Genomic DNA, 20,817 nt, shown 5'->3' on the forward strand with positions numbered 1-20,817 from the left:
CACCCCCGTCCCCACTCGCTTGCACACTCACCCACTCGCCCATTCACCCACTCGTGTTCACCCACTCACTTGCTAAGTCACTCACCCACTCACTCAGCCACTCACTCACCCACTCACTTGCTAAGTCACTCACCAACTCACTCACTCACCCACTCACCCACTCGGTTACCCACTCACTTGCCAAGTCACTCACCCACTCACTCACTCAGCCACTCACTCACTCACTCGGTTACCCACTCACTTGCCAAGTCACTCACCCACTCACTCACTCAGCCACTCGTTCACTCACTCACTTGCTAAGTCACTCACCCACTCACTCAGCCACTCACTCACCCACTCGTTCACCCACTCACTTGCTAAGTCACTCACTCACTCACCCACTCTCACTCACCCACTCGTTCGCCCACTCACTTGCTAAGTCACTCAGTCACTCAGCCACTCACTCACCCACTCACTTGCTAAGTCACTCACCCACTCACTCACCCACTCGTTCACCCACTCGTTCACACACTCACTTGCCAACTCACCCCGCTCGCTCACCACTGTGCAGGTCACACACAACACACTCACTTGCACACTCGCTGGAGACACGTGTTACGCTGTTATCCGTTACACCGTTGCGATTGGTCTTTGGTGCTGGCCCCTTGATGCCCTGTGGGCCCTGCACTCGGCAACTGTCATCCACTGCTGCATGAAAGCCTCCTGACGACCACCATTTAAGGAATCCTTTCGAAACAGCAATGCCCATCTTGCACAGGAGGCACCCACATCGTTCCATCTCTTCCTCCGGCGTGCGTGGAGGGTGAGCGCACTACGGTGATTATGAGATGTTAACTACCTCGGCTGGTGTACAGGAGGTCGTGGGTTTGATCCCCACCCTGACGCCTGCTGCTGTAGATTTTAAGTTTGCGTCTCTCCTTCTCTCTCTCACCCCCGTGATCACGTGGATTTTTCCCGGGGTTCCTCCAGTTTTTCCCTCCCATATTTTAGAACCAACGTCACGCGTTCCGAGTATTTGTCTATCGCTATAGATTTCACACACGACGACGACAACGACGACGATAAGCCACTCTGTTGAAGAGATGATTTGTGATGGCCGGGCGGGGGGGGTTCGTTTCTCGCAAAAGAAATATCCGTGTAGCTCAGTGGGGCGGCCTCACCGAGTAAAATATAAAAAAAAGTTTAAATGGTGATTTTAAAACCGGAGACGTTGACCCCCCAGTGGTTTCCTGCCCCCCTCTCCGCCGGTGGCGCTATCCGAGCCCCAGCGCGGCCTGCGGGACGCCGCAGACTCCTGCGCGGCCTGCGGGACGCCGCAGACTCCTGCACGTCCCGGCGCTGTTCACCACCGTGATGATGATGAGAGAGAGACACGCAAACTAGAAATATACAGCAGCAGGCGTCAGGGTCGGGATCGAACCCACGACCTCCTGTACACCAGGCGAGGTAGTTAACATCTCCTAGCCACCGTGATGATGATGAGAGAGAGAGAGAGACACACAAACTCGAAATATACAGCAGCAGGGGTCAGAGTTGAGATCGAACCCACGACCTCCTGTAGACTACGCGAGGTAGTCAACATCTCCTAGCCACCGTGATGAGAGAGACACGCAAACTCCCAATATACAGCAGCAGGCGTCAGGGTCGTGATCGAACCCACGACCTCCTGTTCACCAGGCGAGGTAGTTAACATCTCCTAGCCACCTTGATGATGATGAGAGAGAGACACACGCAAACTCCAAATATACAGCAGCAGACGTCTGGGTCGGGATCATCATCATCATCGTCGCCGCTCATCCATCACTCCAGAGGACAAACGTCACGTCGCAATAGCGGGCGAACGTTTCGCGTAATCCACTCGGGTGCGTGGTGTTTTATCCTTCGGTTTCTCTTTCTGTTGTTGTGTTGTTGTTGTTATTGCGTTGCGTGGTGTGTCGAGCCCCCACTGACAACTGCCATTACATGGGGAGCGGCCGTTCGACTTCTCTTCTTTAATTGCTATGATCGTGACCGCTGCGGTGTGGCAAATCAGGTCACGCTCTTAATCGCGGAAATTTGCAAACGACCCACGACCAAATTGCAGCTCGTTTAATTGCCGTGGCCCCCGGTGCTGCCGTGCGGATACGTTTTTTGGGCGGCTTTCGATGGCTGGGAATGCTGCGACTTTAATCTGCCCAGAGCACAGAGACGGGGCCACGGGGCGAAATCTCTAAGGGGTTTTCAGTCTGAGCCGGCGGTCTGAGATTAAAAGTGGGTTCTTAAGTGTAGAGAGCGGGGTGGTGGTGGGGGGTGTTATTGGATCATCTTTGACCAAAGTTACATGGCCCTGATCTGCCCCCAGCCCCCACCCCCTCCCCCCCCCGCCCCCCTTCCCCCCAGGTAGCCCACGGTTAACCCGATCTGGCAGGGGCTCAAACTGCGAGACACTGGCCAACGGGGTAGGAGGGTTTAGGCCAACGGTGGAAGAGTAGGCCAACAACACCCTCGAGAGATGGGGTAGGGGGGTGGGGGGTGGGCCGGGCCCCCCCCTTTTTCTAGTATACCCCCCCTTACAATTTGGATGCTTCTTTCGTCGGCGGTGGCGTGCGTGAGAGAATCGGTCGCAAAAATCCTGGAGCGCATTTTCCTATCGACCTCCCACCCCCTTCCCCCCTCTATGCCCCCTACCCCTCCCCCCACTGTTAAAGAGAGAGAAGATGGCATCTCGGATGCCGTCTCACCTGGCTCGCAATGAAAGGGTGGAGGAGGTGGTGGTGGTTGAGTGATTGAACGGCTCCTGGGTTGATGTTGACACAGTAAACACACACAACAACAAAAACCTCAGCCGCTTTTTTGTTTAACAGGCCCGTTTGGTCATCGCCATCTCTCTCGCTCTTTCGTGGATGTTCAGGCCGATGATTTTAACTTCTCGGTTCTCCTCCGATGTGTGTCTGTGTCCGTGCGCGCGCATGTGTTCAAGTCGTGTGGCGGAGCGGTGGTGCAGCGGTTAGCGCTACGCTGTGTGTGTGTCTGAGTGTGAGTGTCTCTGAGTGTCTGTGTGTCTGTGTGTGTTTGTGTCTGTGTGTGTGTGGGGGGAGCGGCGGTGCAGCGGTTAGCGCCACGCTGTGTGTGTGTGTGTCTGAGTGTGTGTGTGTGTCTCTGAGTGTGTGTGTGTCTCTGAGTGTGTGTGTGGGGAGCGGTGGTGTAGCGGTTAGCGCGCTGCGCTACGAACCCGGCGACCCGAGTTCCATTCCCGCTCACGTCCAACACCCACAGTGACGATTATCTGTACCGGTCCTGGGCCTCCCATTAGGTCGACTCGGCCTCAAATGAGTACCTGGTGCGGTGTGTAAACATCGCCACTGGGGGGGAGACAAAGGCGGCCGGGCGTGGTGTTAGCCACCCACCCCCTCGCACGGAACGTTTGTTGGTGTACCCTGCCTTTTTGAATTGATGGTGCAAAGCTCGAAGACTGTGTGCGGGCACAACACTTTCCGTCAGCGGTTGGCACGTATTGGCACTTGCAGGGCTGTCTGTGGAACTTTAGCCCCGCGCATGTATCGGCATTGCCACTGTCTTAGGACCGTGCGAGCTAAAAATGATCTTAGACTTGCGCCGTATGGAGGAGGGGTGGCTGTTATTGTTCCATGTTGGTTTCTCGAAATCTGGAGGAATCCGGTGATTGAGGAATGAGAGTTTGCGCTTTTTTTATGTGCGATTTTGATTATTTTGTTTGCGGTGTCTCTCTCTCTCTCCCCGTGGTCGCGTGGATTTTCCTCCCTGGTCGTCCAGGTTTTTTTCCCTTCTCCACATTTAGAATCAACGTCGCCCCATGCGTTCAAAGAGTGTTTGGCTACCGCTATAATTTTCCACATGATGATTGATGACGGTGTAATAATGAGCCACTGGCTTGTGTTGGCATTTGTGGCCAAGTTTCTTCTGTAAAGAAAGCCACATCGCTGTTCAGTGGGCCTTAGCTGGCAAAGTAAACAGTTTCGTTTCATGAATATATGAGCCCCATCTTCCTTACTTTTAAAAATAGGAAAGCTGTCTCGGGTGTGGACCAATCAACTTCAAGGACAGTGCATACATTATCAGAGTTGTGTTTTTTGTTTGCATTGTGACTGCAGGTATTGTGGTCAATGCAAACATGACTCCTTGTAAAAAAAAGGTGTCAGTTTTGTTGCCAGATGAAAGGGTAAAAAATCAATTATCATATTTTGTATTGGCAAATGAGGTTCCAATGGTGTAAACGTGTTGTACGTTCATTGGGTATGTTTGACCTTGTTGTTATTACACATGTTTGAAGTTAATACTACAATGGCAAACGTGTACTTTTTGTTAACGTATTTGGCGACAGTAACTGCTATAAATTTGCACGTGTGATGATGTTTGACAGGTCATCTGGTTGAGCTTATTTGTTGTGACCAGGTCTCTTCTGGGAAAGAAACGAATAGCTTATTGGTTCTTTCGGTAAAGTCACGTAGAATGGAAATAATAAAATAATAAAAAATAAAACATAATAAAATAATTCTCACAGTGAGAATTATTTTATTATGTTTTATTCTCACAGTGAGAATTATTTTATTGGTTTATTTTTATTATTTTATTACTTCCCTTCTACGTGACTTTACCGAAAGAACCAAGAAGATGAATCCCTGCAGTCACGAAAGCTTTAAATCGAAATTAAAGCTAATATCTCGGCACGATCTGACGTATTCGTAAATGTCATTATCGTTGCTATTTCGTTTTTCTCTTTGTCAATTTGCTTGCTCAACCCACGTGGGTGAGTCTCGAGCCGCAAAAGCGAGGGCCTCATCCGAGGAGTCTCATCCTTTGTGAGTTTCTTCAAATTCCTCGGGTTGAGCAAAAAAATCAAGTTAAACCCGCAGAAACTTCCAGCTTGGCCGCCCAACGATGTTGATTCTGCAGCCACACCAACTTGAAAATATGTCGCTGTGAGGAATTAAGGGGGGCGGGCGTGCAGTTGGCGGCGGTGGTGGGTGGGCGATGTTATTATTCTATATTTTTTTAAACAATTGGGGGACATTATGTTCAGTTTGCGATAGCGTCTCCGTCATTTTTTTTGTTCAGAAATTATGGGGGTGGGGAGTTCGCGTATTTTTTAATGGTGGTCGTGATGCCAATTGTTAGCTTAACTTTCTTGGCAATTTGATAGCTTGGCAGTTGTGTGTGTGTGTATGAGCGCGCGTGTGTGTGTGTGGGGAGCGGTGGGTGCAGCGGTTAGCGCTACGCTGCGCTACGAACCCGGCCACCCGAGTTCGATTCCCGCTCGCGGCCAACAACGCCTGCAACGATTATCTGAACCGGTCCTGGGCCTCCCCTAGGTAGACTCGGCCTCAACACGAGTACCTAGTGCGGTGTAGTAAACATCGCCACTGGGGAGACAAAGGCGGTCGGGCGTGGTGCTGGTCACCCACCCCCTCGTGTGCCACAGTGCCGGCCTTCGTAGGTGCTCGCTAACAGCACTTGCTCCTACAGTCTGTTAAGGCTACACGGGGGATCTTTGTCTTGTGTGTGTGTAGGCGCGTGCGTGTTCTGCTGTCCAGGATATTCCCTGCGCGTGTGTGTGCCGGCACCACCAACACCACCACCACCACCAACCAGCCCTCACCACCAACACCACCACTAACACCACCACCAACACCACCACCAACACCACCACCACCAACCAGCCCTCACCACCAACACCACCACTAACACCACCACCAACACCACCACCAACACCACCACCAACACCACCACCACCAACAACACCAACACCACCACCAACACCACCACCACCACCAACACCACCACCACAAACACCACTAACACCACCACCACTAACACCACCAACACCGCCACCAACCAGCCCTCACCACCAACACCACCACCACCAACACCACCACCAACACGAGTGGCTATTAAACCGAACCGATCCTGGGACCTCCCCCAGGTCGACTCGGCCTCGAATGAGTCAGCCGTCACAGTCGGCTGTAAAAACATCAGGGAGACAAAGGCGGCCGGGCATGGCGCTGGCCACGTGCTCCCTTGCCCACCGTCATAGAGTGGCTCTTACTCGCTACTAACAGCAACTTGCATCCTAACAGTCTGTTGAGGCTATAGGGGGGGGGGAAGGGTGGAGTGGGAGGGAGGGGGGAATCCCCCCTCCCTCCCACTCCGTCGTGTGTTGGTGCAGGAGGCACAATGGGGTTTGAATAGAGGAGGAGGAGGGGGGGTAGCGCCCGTGATGTGTGGTTCTGCGTCGGGGTGTGTTTGCAGACTGAGCAGTTGTCGCCAGTTTTCCCACGCGTTGGAATGCGTGTCCCAGAACCCAAAGCCCCCCACCACCGCACCCGCCCTCAAACTGACTCAATCACCCCCACCCCCATACACACACCCACTCAGCCATACACACACCCACCCACTCAGCCATCACACACACACATCCATACACACACCCAGTCACCCATACACACACCCACCCACTCAGCCATCACACACACATCCATACACACACCCACTCACCCATACACACACCCACCCACTCAGCCATCACACACACACATCCATTCACACACCCAGTCACCCATACACACACCCACCCACTCAGCCATCACACACACACATCCATACACACACCCACTCACCCATACACACACCCACTCACCCATACACACAGACACTCACCCATACACACACACACCCACGCATACACACACCCACTTACCCATACACACATACACCCATATACACACCCACACACACACACCCACTCACCCATCACACACCCTCCCATACACCCACCCATACACACACACCCATACACACACCCACTCACCCATACACACACACACCCATCTACACAACCACCCACCCTCCCACCAACCCACGCACACGCAGACATACCCCCACCCCCACACCACCGACTCAATCACCCATCCCACACGGCCATCCACCCATAACGCGCGCGAACTCGCGCAAGCGGTACACCCACCCACCCACCGACAGACCGACTCAATTGCCCGCCCACTCACCCACCACCCTTCTACCCCGCACACACAGCTGTACACCCTCAAACCATCCACCACTCCCACCAACGAGACAAAGACAAAGATGCCCCGTGTAGCCTTCACAGACCATCGAGGCAAGTGCTGTTGGCGAGTAGCACCTACGAAGGCCGGCACGGCACACGAGGGTGTGGGTGGGTGGCCGGCACCGCCTTTGTCTCGCCCAGTGGCGACGTTTACGACACGCCGCACCGGGTACTCATTTTTAGGCCGAGTCGACCTAGGGGAAGGCCCGGGAACGGTTCAGATAATCGTCAGCGGTGCTGGCCACGAGCGGGATTGGAGCTCGGTTCGCGTGGTGCTGGCCGCTACCCACACAAACCACCCACCCACCCACCCATCTCGCCTGCCCTCTAACCCTCATCCTCCCCCGCACCACCACGGACCCGGCCACCTTTTAACACGACCTCAACCTTCAAATTCTTCGTGCAATAAAGCTGCTGCCCCCCCCCTCTCCCCTCAATCACAATGCCAACAGAAGGCAGCACAAACTAAATAAATGAATTAAAACCGCCCCGTTCGCCGGCACCACCACCACCACCCACCCAACCAACCACACACACAGCGCAACAAAGGGATATTGTCAGCGCGGATCATTGTGGCCACGTAACTCCCCCCACCCCGCTCACCCCCCCTCCTCCTCCCCACCAATGGAGCGACGAAGACGTTGGTAGTAGATTTGGGCACAATTGACGGCCGCTTGCTCGTTCCAAGGCGCGGCGGGCCGTTGTTCACTTTTCTCTCGCTCCTCCGGAGAAGTTTTTTTGTTTGTGGGTTTGGCTGCGGTGGGGTGGGGGTGGCCCCGAGTTATTCCATCGGCGTCGCCCGGCGAAGGTTTGCTGCCACGTTCGTTCGAAGCGATTCGTGTCGAGAGTACCAGTCAATTTTCACGACGACGACGATGACGATGATGATGATGAAAAGTCGCTTCATTGAGCCATCGTTGGCGAGGTCACTTCTAAAAGAAGAGCTTACGTTAGCTCAGTGGCAGCCTTGCCTGGTAGAATAAAAAAAATAGTTGATAGTGTTATAGCAGGAGTGGGAAACCTTCTTTCTGCCAAGGGCCATTTGAATATTTATAGCATCATTCGCGGGCCATACAAAATTATCAACTTAAAAATTAGCCTGTTATATTTGGGCAAACATTTAATTAACTCGCCCCTAATGCGATGGCTGGAACTGCTTCTCCTTTGGCGAGGCGTGTGATAGCTGGTATCACACACACATCCATACACAAACCCAGTCACCCATACACACACACACCCATACACACACCCACTAACCCATACACACACCCACCCATACACCCACCCACCCATACACACATACACCCACGCATACACACACTCACTTACCCATACACACACATGATGTTGCTGCTACTCGCAACTGCTTTTCCAGGTTTGCTCCTAGATTTATCAAATTTCGAGTCCCGCCTGCGGTTGCCTTTACAGGGCCACACCAAATCATTTCGCGGGCCTCATACGGCCCGCGGGCAGGACGTTCCCCACCCCTGTTTTATAGTGATGCCACCACCCCCCTCCCCGCCTCCTCCTTCCTCCATAATAAAAGTAAGGGGAAAAAAAATTGACGCAACTCGTTTGGACGGAACGACCTTCTTGGGGAGAGGTGGCACCTTGTCAATGCGAACACCGGTTCATTGCGAGCACAAACCCCGAAGCCCGTGTTGACCAGAGGTCGCAAACGGGTTTTGATTCCTTACCCGTACCCGGCCGCACCAGGGTCGCAATTGGGTACCCGTACCCTACCCGATACCCGGCTACCCGTACCCGGCCGGGTATCGGGTAGGGTACGGGTACGGGTACCCGATTGCGACCTCTGGGATGAAGCCATGTTGCAGGCGCGGGTGGGTTGATTCTAGGAACTTGAATTGTGAGAAGAGACAAGACGTTGGGAAATGAGTGACAAACGGTGACTCACCAGTGACTCACGGCCTACCTGTAGCCGTACCCGGCCGCATCAGGGTCGCAAACGGGTACCCGTACCCGGTCGGGTATGGGTAGCCGGGTATCGGGTACCCAGTTGCGATCTCTGGTGTTGATGTCAGCTGTCGGCGCTTGCTGGAACGAACGCGGGCGAAAGTGCCTGCCGATTTTGACGAGTCTCTAAATCGTCGCGACGACGCTGCCATCTCTTTGACGCTTTGGAATGCGCGGAAGTTTGTTCGGGAAGTGAAATGTTTCGAAAGAAAAGAAAAAAAATACGAGATGAACCTTAATCGCGACGACGGAATTGGTGAAAAACGGACGAAAAAAATTACCGTCCGCCATGTATCGTACCATACCGAGAGCGTGGTATCGTCACATTGCGGCAAGCCGACTGGTGATTACACCGGGGCAAATCGCTGTGTATCCAGCAGAGGCCGTGATGATTATGACGCTGCAGAGTTGTTTTTGTTATAGTCACGATTATAGCTTTGTGTTGTTTTGTTTGACCGTTTTTATTTTTGTTCGTGTCACGATTATAACTCTACTATGTTGTTGTTTCGTTTGTGCCGCGATGTTGACCGTTGCTGCGTTTGTTTTTTTGTGCGTGCGTGTCTGTCTCTCTCTCTCGCTCGCTCGTGACTCAGGGCTGAACTGCCTGGACCCTCAACTGGCGTGCATGAACGGAGGCCGCTGCGTCACGAGGCAGACCAACGCCACCGGAGCCTGCGTGTGAGTGTTCGGAATCGCCGGCGACCAATTTTAACGTTTTTGGGTTTAGATCGCGTTATTTATAAATGTGTCGTAACCCTCCACCACCCGACATGGCCAATCGGTAAAAAAGTGTCACGTTGACAAAAGACAAAATAGTTCACTGCTGAATGTGCCGTTAGGGGCAGGGGGCGATGATTGCTGTGTTTCGATTGAAAGCTTTCGTGACTGCAGGGATTCATCTTCTTGGTTCTTTCGGTAAAGTCACGTAGAAGGGAAATAATAAAATAATAAAAAATAAAACATTATAAAATAAAACAATAAAATACAATTCTCACGACGTTTCGGCCACAACGCAATGAATTCATTCGGACGCTGTCTTCCCGACAGACCTGTTCTTCACCTGAGGACGGCTGCTTGCGTTGTGGCCGAAACGTCGTCAGAATAGCATTTTATTATGTTTGAATTTTATTATTTTATTATTTCCCTTCTACGTGACTTTACCGAAAGAACCAAGAAGATTGCTGTGTTGTGTCACCTAGGGGGGGTACCCCCAGTAGCAGCTGTCCCTGTGCGGTGCAGGATAACCCAACGCCCGGCCTACGAGCGGGACATGAGTCTGCCAGTAGGGGCGGCGGTGGGGGGGGGGGCGGTGATTGCTGCTGTGTGTGTGTGTGGTCCCCGGTTTGGGTAATTTGCGCTGTCGTTCGTCCAACTTGAAAAACGTGGACCGTCGTTCGCTTCCACAGAAAGAAAAAAAAACTGGCACCTGTTTCATAAACGACGGCTGTCCCCAAAGGTGTCATCCGTGCTTTCATGTTCACGGTATAATGGTAGTTGGACAGCGTGAAAGAGTAGGCCAAATACCCTGTAGAGAGACTCTCTCGAGAGAGAAAGAGAGAGAGAGAGTTAAAACCCTTCCACCGGCGGTGGAGTGGGTCAGGAAGTGCAAGGGCTGCTTTTCCTCTTTGACCTTTCTAATCAGAAAGGTCAACAAGTCGTGCGGTGGGGCACAGCGGTTTGGCGCGCCATTGCGCTCCGAACCCGGCCACCCGAGTTGGATTCCCAGGCCCTGGCGAGTGACGTCCAAAACCGGTCCTGGGCTGCCCCCCCTATCCCGCACCGCACCTCCCCCAACCCGCACGGACCGGCGTGGCGAAGTACGGTCAGACAAACCCTTATGGGCGAACAGGAGACGCGGGCCCGGTGCAGGCCTTCAACCCGATGAAGGCCCGCACGCACACACACGCACGGGCACGCGCGTAACAACGCACGGGTAAACCAAACTAAGCCACGTGGCGCACGCAGCCCACTCCCAGGGACTATTCTCTATACTCTTAGTTCTTTCGTTAAAGTCACGTAGGTAAAAAATTAAATTTAAATTAATAAAAAATAAAAACAACAAAATCACGACGTTTTGGAGGCAACACAAGCTTCTGTCTTCAGGTGAAACTGTCACAACAAAAAATCTGTATCAAGTGGAGAGAAGTCCCAAGAGGTACGACCTTATATACTGGTTAGGGGGGGGGGAGGAGCCAGGAAGGGCCGCGGGAGAGGAGGAGTTGTGAGATGGTCAGTACTGCATATCACAAAGGCTCAGTTCCAGCAGCACTTCTCTCCACTTGATACAGATTTTTTGCTGTGACAGTTTCACCTGAAGACGGAAGCTTGTGTTGCCTCCGAAACGTCGTGATTTTATTGTTTTTATTTTTTATTAATTTTAATTTCATTTTTGACCTACGTGACTTTACCGAAAGAACTAAGTATGAATCCTTGCATTCACGAAAGCTTCAAATCTAGGACGAGTCTCTGTTCCCGTTTCGCGTGGCCCTGCGTCCCGACGGGGGCAAGCGGCCCGCACGGCTGCCAAGCGCGCGTGAAGTCCTTGCGGGTTCGTGCCGTGTCGGATTTCCCAAACGGCTGCGGATGGTTTCGCGGGTGCGATGTTCGGCATTTCGGCACACCCCGGCCATTACCACCAGCCATTGTGTGTCCCCCTTAAGACCCCCGGAGCCATTGTGAGTCGCCCATTGTGAGCAGCTTTTTGGTAGGGGGGGGGGGCAGAGCCGGTCGGCCCCACTTTGCCCCCCACCTTGCCCCCTCCTTTTAAAGGGGGCCGGTGCACACAGGTAAGTTTCGTCGTCGCCAAACGTCCGTGGTTTTGACGGCCCGCGGGCTGGCCTGGTTCATAACCGCGGTGGAGCGGTTTTAACCAAAACATTAATAATGAATTCTAGATTTGAAGCTTTCGTGACTGCAAGGAATCGTATTCTTAGGTTTTTTCGGTAAAGTCACGTAGGTAAAACATCAAAATTAATGAAATAAAATAAAAACAAAAATCACGACGTTTCGGAGGCAACACAAGTCTCCGTCATCAGGTGGGACCGTCACAGCCAGATTAGCTGCCACTTGATGCAGCTAATCTGGCTGTGACGGTCCCACCTGATGACGGAGACTTGTGTTGCCTCCGAAAAGTCGTGTTTTTTGTTTTTGTTTTTATTTTATTTCATTAATTTTGATGTTTTACCTACGTGACTTTACCGAAAAAACCTAACAATATTAATAATGAAGACGACGATGACGACGATGCCGACGATGACGATGCACGCTTTCCCCGCACACACTTCGCTGCCAGCGGACGAGACACATCCCGTGACCTAAGGTCACCCCCGTCGTCATCGTCGTCATCACGATCCATGGGCAGGTAGAGAGCCCGCAGGCGTCCCACGGCACATTTGGTCATGTGACCCGAGGGGTGGTGTCAGATTGTGCTCCGTCCCATGGGCTGCGTAGGCTCGGATCGTCGGCCTTACGTTCTACACCACCACCCCCCCATCCCCCACCGTGCGTGTTTATCTGCGGAGCGGAGAAGTGCGGGCAACCTCTCCCTGCCTCCTTTCCTGCTTTCTTTACAGCGGAGGCGGGTGGGTGGGTGGGGTGGAGAAGCACTTTGATACTGCCCAGGGCTGTCCCCAAATAAGCAAAAACATAGCACCCCCACCCCCCCCAGAGTAGCTCAAGGTGGGGGCGGGGGGGGTGGGGGGGCTCTCAGGATTAAAGACAAATTGTGAAGGGTCTACGGAATCTTTCTTAACGTTTTCTCTCTCTCCAGCCAAACGTTGGGACATTTTTTTTTACACTCTGGGCTGTGCTTTTTAAACGGGTGGTGGTGGGGTGGTGGGGGTAAGTGGGGGTGGTGGGGGTGGTGGGGGTGATGATGATGGTGGGGGTGGTGAGGGTAGTGGGGGGTGGTGGGGGTGATGATGGTGGTGGGGGTGGTGAGGGTAGTGGGGGGTGGTGGGGGTGGTGGTGGGGGGGTGGGTGTGTGGGTGGGTGAATATCGGGCGGAGGAGTTTGATTGACCGGTCGTGTGCGCCGAAATTCGTGCCAATTCAACTTTGCCAGCAAGCCGCCCCCCCCCCATCCCCATTTTTTATTTTTGTCTCCTCTCCACCGCCTTTGTTTTGAAATCCTGCGGAAGCTCCGTGTCGGCCGGATGGCACGGAGATGTCGCCGGCATCGCCGATGCGACCGGCACCGCCGCTGCCAATCCGGGGCTCCGCGTCGGTGACGATCGGCGCTCTCGGGGGGAGCGAGAGTTGATGGTTTCGCCAACGACTTGTTACCCAGACACCCGGGGTTGGTCCGGGTGCGGGATGGTGCGGCCGCGCTTGTGCGATCGTTCGAACGCAAATCAAACGGTTGCCGTGAAACCTTGCCGGTGCGTTTGCAATTGGCGACGGCGTTCCCGCACTTTTTGAAACTAAAACCGCAGAAGAGTTTCTCTGGTATTTCGCCCGGGCGATTTAGACCCACCGCTGAGCTGCGCTGCTGTAGCTCTTATTTTCTTTTTCAGGAGCGAACCTGGCCACGAATGAGGATAGCCCAACGAGAGGCGGCTTTTCGTGTGAAAATTCACAGCAAATTTAATGCCACTTCATAAAAATCGCTAAGGTTGTGGTGGTTTAGCAACAAAAAATATATATATTTTTTACCAGGTAAGAAGTCTCCACCGAGCTTTGTGGCACTTTTTCAGAAGCCAACTTGGCCACGAATGATAGCCCAACAAAGCGGCTAATCACGTGGAAAAATCCACGTCACCACGGAAAGACAGACTCGTAAACTTAAAATAAACAGCAGGCATTGGGGGTCGGGATCGAACCCACGACCTCCTGCACACCAGGCGAGGTAGTTAACATCTCCTAGCCTACCGCGGCGGCCCTAAATCTGCCAACCGATAATTAGTTTAATAACGATCGCACGCACGGACCCCGCCGTGTGGCTTGCGCGCTCGCCAAAACGCTGTTTTCTTAGCGCAGCTTCTGTGCCGCGATTGACCGGTCATGTGGTAAAGCAGCTCCCTCTGGTTCGGCTGCTCTGCAGTGAACTTCAATCAAACTGAATAATGTCTGAGCCTACCAATGTCATGCCACCAAGTGTCCACACAGGCTAGTGTGTGAATGCTGGATTAATGACACCCCCCCCCCCCCCGATTGCGAGGGTATCCCCTCGTTACTCGCTGCGGCGGATACGCTCCGGAGATGCTCGTGAATTGCAAACTTCGCGGATAATGATATTGGCCGACTTAAAACTGAAATGAAATACGCTTCCGATCTCGTCACTTTATCTCTCATCGCATTCTCTCTCATTACTTGCGAGCAGGGCCTGGGTTAGATTCACTGACGGAGCCCCCCCCCCCCCCCAATGATCCGATCGAAATCCCTAATTTCGATCGGATCTTTGGGGTTTATTAGTAATAAATCGGCATTTTGCGACCCCCACTGCCACTATGTAGCATATTATTACGTGCCATGGACTCTATGAGATGATAGGACAATAGTCTGAGTTCGTAATTGGCATTAAGTAGCGGCAAAGCGGTTATAAGTGACTCACATAATTGTGCGCAGTTACGTAAACAGTGCACGACTTCCCTGAAGGCATCAACACCTTCAGCGAGCGCGATGCCCATCACACAACGCGGTTCGAATTCGACCCTCGATCGATGGCTGTGCCATCGCCGCACACTACTCGCACACGCTACTCTACGCTACCATACACTACACTAAACTACACAACTATCCACTACGCTATACACTACACTACAATACACTACGATACATTATACACTACACTACACCATTATACACCACACTAAACACCACTATCCACTACACTATACACTTCTGTACACTACTCTACACTACTATACACTACACGACACTATACACTACAATATACACTACACTACACGACACTATACACTACACTACTATACACTACATTATACACTACACGACACTATACACTACACTATACACTACACTGTACACCACTACACGCTACACTGTACACTACTGTACACTACACTGTTACAGCGTCACATTGTTTCCCTGCCGTTGCCCCCCCTCGGTGTGGAACTTTCTGTATCCGTTGGCACATCTGCAACATCGACTGCACTCCAACTTTGAAGAAAGGGCCTAAGAAAGGCCTCCTCTAATCTCTGCGTTTGAGTCGGGGCCTTTACAAGCAGTCCCCTAGCTTGGGCTGTGCATCTCTCCCGAGTTGTTGACTTGGCCGCAAAGTGTGGCGCGTTGCAACTCTCCTCACCATTCTAGATTTGAAGCTTTTGTGACTGCAAGGATTCATATTCCTAGGTTGTTTCGGTAAGGTCACCGTGTAGGTAAAAAAAATTAAATTAATAAAAGTAAAATAAAAATAAATAAAAAATCCGAAACGTCGTGATTTTAATTTTTTTTTTATTTTACTTTTATTAATTTACATTTTATACCTACGTGACTTTACCAAAAAAACCTAAGAATATTCTGCTCACCATCATCATCATTATTAATGGGGGGCCCCAGCTCCCCCCCCATCATCGTCAACGTGTCAAACCCAACAGCGCTTTCAAATGGCATGGCGAGCCGCCCTCCTATGATGATGTCTCATCGGCGAGAGCGTGCAACCGCTCCTCTGAAAATTGACGACAAACCACCGGGTGTGTGGAGGGATGGCGCGCGGACGCTTGCGAGTTTCGAGGTATGAAGGTGTGTGTGGTGACCCGCGAATTGTGCGGCGTTATTGCTCTCGCCTGCCCCCCCTCCCCCCCCCCACGTGCCTCTCCCTCCCACGCGCCATTCTCAAGGCTTTAATCTCGGCAGTTCCCAGGCCTGTCAAGCGAACGAACGCTGGCGCAGTCGTGCAATAAACAGGGAACAGAAGTTCACTCGCCGCCGTGGCTTTATTAGGGCCGCCCTCTCTTATCTCCCGTAGGTGATAAAAAAACCCTGCACCGAAATGTGTCTCTGCGCGTGTGTGTGTGTCTACGTGTGTGTGTGTGTGCATCGGCGTGCGGCTAAAGCACAGCAAGTTGGCACAGTAGGGGGGCACAGGTGGTGCATCGGCCGGTCATCTCAGTTGGTCGATCCGTGGCACCTCCTGGGTCTGTTCCGTGACCTCCTGCCAGCGGGCGTTCGACACTTCACGTGGCCTCAACGTGCACCTGGCCTGGCACAAGCGTCGTGGTGACGTCACCGCCACTTAGTGGCGAATGGCGGTTGTTGTTGTGTGTGGAGCGGTAGTGTAGCGGCAGTTCGCGCTACGAACCCGGTGACCCGCGATCGATTCCCGCTCACGTACCAACACCAGGTGACGGTTGCCTGAACCAGTCCTGGGTCTCCCCTAGGTCGACTCGGCCTTGAATGAGTACCTGGTGCAGTGTCTGAACATCAGCACTGGGAAGACAAAGGTGGCCGCGCGCGGTGCTGGCCACCCCCCACCCCCTTGCGTGCCGTGCCGGCCTTCATAGATGCTTCTCTATCAGCACTTGGCCCAACAGTCTGTTAAGGCTATTCGGGGGCTCTTTATCTTTGGCCTCGACACGTGCTCGCTAACAGCAGCACTTGCCTCGGTCGCCTGTTAAAGGTTGAATGGGGGGGGTGTCTGTGTGGCAATAGGTGCTCACTAGAACAGCACTTGGCCCCAGCACTTTATGGGGCTACGCAGGGGACCTTTAGCAGTGGGGAGCGATGTTGAAGTGCGTGTTATACATCGCGCCGTGAACCCAGCGACCCGAGTTCGATTCCTATCCACGGCTCGCATTGGTGGCGAGAGATATCAGAATCGGCCCTGTCTTTACCCCCCACCACCCCCTCCACAACTGCTCACTTTACCGACCCACATTGACCGGCACGGTGAAGTATGGTCGAACAACGCAGACGAGCCCTTCACCCTGGGACCTCTCTGCAAGGGGAAATCAAAGTAACGAGAAGATAACAAAAATTCGAATTCGGTTTTAAAATGAAAACTCCACCCCAGCAAGTCAACCCGGATAAGCGGAAGCTTCAAAAATTCCCGTAAAACCCACCCGTGCCCCCCCCCCCCCGCACCGTGACAACAGAAACAAAACATCGGTGGGTTGTTTTTTTCGGCGATGGAGCCAGCAGCCACTCGTCCATTCGCTGGCTCGCTCGCCCGTCCATTCGTTTAAACATTCGTGCGACCGTCCACTCGCCCGTTCACTCCTCAACTCGCCCGTGGGCCGGTATCCGCTGCGCAGCGGCAACGGCATAGCGTCGAGTTACGGCGCTCTGTCAGTCCGCTGCTGGATGAAGGCCTTGTCGGTCATGGGGGAGGGGGGCGGTGTAGTGTAACCATACTTCACCGCCACGCCGGTCGGTGCGGGTTTTGGCGAAGGGCGGAGGGAGGCCGAGCGAACGAACGGGTTCAGGTGGTGTCGCTCCATGCGCCTGGGAGTGAAACTCGCAATGTTGATTTGGACTGGAGGAATCCGATGAGCTATGAAGCTCTTTTCACAGATTATCCCAGTAGGGGGGAGGGCAGGGGCTCGTATCACGGTGCGCTAATCACTGTGCCACCAGTCGACAGTCTCCGGCCTTACCGGCGGGGGTGCTCAAACGCAAAAATGGAAAAGAACTCCGCGAGTTTGTCGGTAACGTGTTCCTTGAATGCAAAAATATCGGCCGATGCATCATTTTATTATTCTTGATTTGAAGCTTTCGTGGATGCAGGAATCCCCGTACTCTTTGGTTCTTTCGGTAAAGTCACTTAGGTCGAAAAATAAAATTAACAAAAATCGTTTATCACGACGTTTCGAAAGCAACACAGGCGATCGCCCTGATTTTATCATCACTTGTTATTTGAAGGCCACACAGCGTTATGGCCGAATGCGTCGCGTCTTTTTTCGGAAAAACAAAAAACACAACCTGCTGCTTTGCGAGCCCTCGCGCAAGGCGGCAAGCGGAGGGCCAACCGGGGTGACGGATCGGCTGGCCGGCCGTCCGTCCGTTTAATAAATGATGGGAAAGTTAAAAATGAGTAAACCAGCGTCCCCCCCCCCCCCCCCGTCTTGCCTTCTCGGCTTCCCACCACAGCCGCCCGCTTGCTCGCTTTGTAGCAAAGGGGCCACATCTGCTCCACGATGCCCTCTCGAGATACGAGGGATGCGCGCGTACGTACGTTGAGTTTCTTTTGCGCCGTACGTAGCCAACCTCGCTAATCGGAGGTGCGCGGGTTAAGGACGACAAACTAAACGCAAAAAGGCGTTCTAAAAGAAATGAGTTTGTCCATCGAGACAATGGTGGTGATTTAAAAGTGCATCGTAGCTCCAAGTGGCTTCCTGATATCGGAAGAGAAGGAACGTTCCAGACGGCCGCAGAAACGCATCTGAACGCGCCGCGCGACGATGCGGTGACCGCCGTCTATGTTCGACGGCTCCCCGCAAAAGCCGTCGTTGCTGCTGGGGGGGGCAGTGGGGGCGGGTGGGGGGGGTCCCCACATCTCCACATCTTCTACACATCTCCACATCTACACTTGTACACATCTTCTACACATCTTCTACACATCTTCTACACATCTTCTACACATCTTCTACACATCTTCTACACATCTTCTACACATCTTCACATCTTCTCCACGATGTGCCCCTCTCGCTAAACGAGCCATCGCAGATAGATTCACAGTCCTCCTCCGTCGGAGCGGTTTTTGGGTCGGGGGTAATATTTTTATTGAGGGAGGGACGAGGGAAGGAGGGAGGGAGGGAAGGAGGGAGGGAGGGAAGGAGGGAAGGAGGGACAAGGATTCCACGCAGGTTTTCCTTCGCGGCCGGAAAGAGCCCGAAGGGGGGGGGGCTGGGAGGCACGCACAAGCCGAAGTTATTAAAATCAGAAAAAAACCACAAATTTCTTCCCCAGCTAAGCCGAACACGTGTTTCGTGTTAGCCCGTCCGTTCTTAAAATGTCCCACGGTAACATTTTTTTTACAAGCAGCAAAGCTAAACAAATTTCGTGTAAACCAAAACTGAAGTTTTTTTTAGAAAATCAATTTTTTTTTACTTTACCAAGAAAAGCCCATTGAGCTGTTCTGTGGCTATTTTTTTCCAGAAGCTACCTGGCCACAAATGATCGCCTCGACGGAGTGGCTTGCCATCGTCCAGTGGACATTTCCAGCAGCCAAATACTCTGTAAACCGCGCGACGTTGATTCTAAATGCGCAGGGAAAAAGCCGGAGGACCCGGAGAGAAATCCACGTGGCCACGGGGAGAGAGACAGAGAAACGCGCAAACTCCAAATATTTCGATTTAAAGCTTTCGTGACTGCAGGGATTCATCTTCTTGGTTCTTCCGGTAAAGTCACTCCAAATATACGTAAGAGGTAATTCTTTTGGGGTTAAATTGCGTAAATATCAACCGGCCACCACCCGACACAGCCAATTAGTAGGGTTTGTCACGTAAATAAAACGTGGCAATTAGTTACTAGTTCAGCACACCGCTGTGTTTGGAGAGCAAACCCACAACATTTACGATTCGAGTGCTGTGACGTTTCACCGGTAATTACAACAACAACAACCACCACCACTACCAGCAGCCTCATCAGACGACATCCAGAATTGTCGAGAAATCCTCCTGAATCGTACAGGCATCGTCGTGGGTCGGGATCGAACCCTACGACCTCCCGCCTACCAGGCGACGAAGATGACATCTCCTAGCCACCACGTAACGGTTCTGCACCGTGTTGAACTCGCGATCTCGGAGTTTCGCCGGTTCAATTTCGATTTAAAGCTTTCGTGACTGCAGGGATTCATCTTCTTGGTTCTTTCGGTAAAGTCACGTAGAAGGGAAGTAATGAAATAATAAAAATAAAACGTAATAAAAATATTTCTCACGACGTCTCGGCCACAACGCAAGCAGCCGTCCTCAGGTGAAGACCAGGTCTGTCGGGGAGACAGCGTCTTAATGACGAGGCTGTTGGTGCTGTCTCCCCGACAAGACCTGGTCTTCACCTGAGGACGGCTGCTTGCGTTGTGGCCGAGACGTCGTGAGAAATATTTTTATTACGTTTTATTTTTATTATTTCATTACTTCCCTTCTACGTGACTTTACCGAAAGAACCAAGAAGTTTTCGCCGGTTCGATTCGTTCCCCTCTGCCGGTGGCTCCGCAGTCGAAACAACGGCACGAGATTTGCAGGTTCCCTCTCCGGCGAGTTGTAGCGTAAAAGATTTCCCGCTCCGATTGGCAATCGAGAGGCATCGTTGTCATCTCTCGTTCACAGTCGTCCCTGGACCAGTGCTGGAGAATTTCACGATCCCTTCGGCGGGGGCGAGTTTTGTTGTCTTCCTCACAAAGTGGTCCTAAGTTTATTGACGCCGGAAGAATGATGGGCTGTGTCACCCCCCCGCCCTCCCACCAACCAACCAGGATATGAAGTTGCAGCCTCCGAATTGCGAGCCGCTCGCCCTACCGCTGAGCGTTGGGTAAATGTGCAGCCCTGCAATTGCTGGTTCCGGGCCACTGCTCGTAGAAGGGCCTCCGATCGGTCCTTGGCCTTCTCTTCCACGTTGACCGGGAGTTTTGGAAAAGGGTGGGGTGCCCACCCTTGTGGATAGTGGGGGGGGGGGCACTATTAAAGAATGTGGGTGGTGGGGGGGGGGTCAGAAGGCACCGTCCCCGTTTTGCTGGAATCTCTCTGGCTCGGATGCGAGCGTCGCTTCTCTTCCGCTGCGTGGGAACGCTCTGACCGAGCGGGGACGGGATTTTGAGCCGCGATCTTTTAACACGAAGCATGTGCGTTCACACGCACGCGTGTGCGTGTG

General features: G+C 52.7%; 1 protein-coding gene across 2 annotated transcripts in view; it reads left to right on the top strand.

Annotated features, from left to right (window-relative positions):
* LOC144951163 (neurogenic locus notch homolog protein 1-like) overlaps window positions 1-20,817 on the top strand; it is a 110,363-nt gene that overhangs the window by 7,726 nt on the left and 81,820 nt on the right. For both annotated transcript variants that reach the window (XM_078881294.1, XM_078881295.1), the window contains exon 2: window positions 9,646-9,730. In XM_078881294.1, coding sequence (XP_078737420.1) covers window positions 9,646-9,730 — 85 coding nt within the window. The remainder of the gene's footprint in view (window positions 1-9,645; window positions 9,731-20,817) is intronic.

Source organism: Lampetra fluviatilis, chromosome 61 (assembly GCF_964198595.1).
Source record: "Lampetra fluviatilis chromosome 61, kcLamFluv1.1, whole genome shotgun sequence".
Taxonomy (NCBI): Eukaryota; Metazoa; Chordata; class Hyperoartia; order Petromyzontiformes; family Petromyzontidae; genus Lampetra; species Lampetra fluviatilis.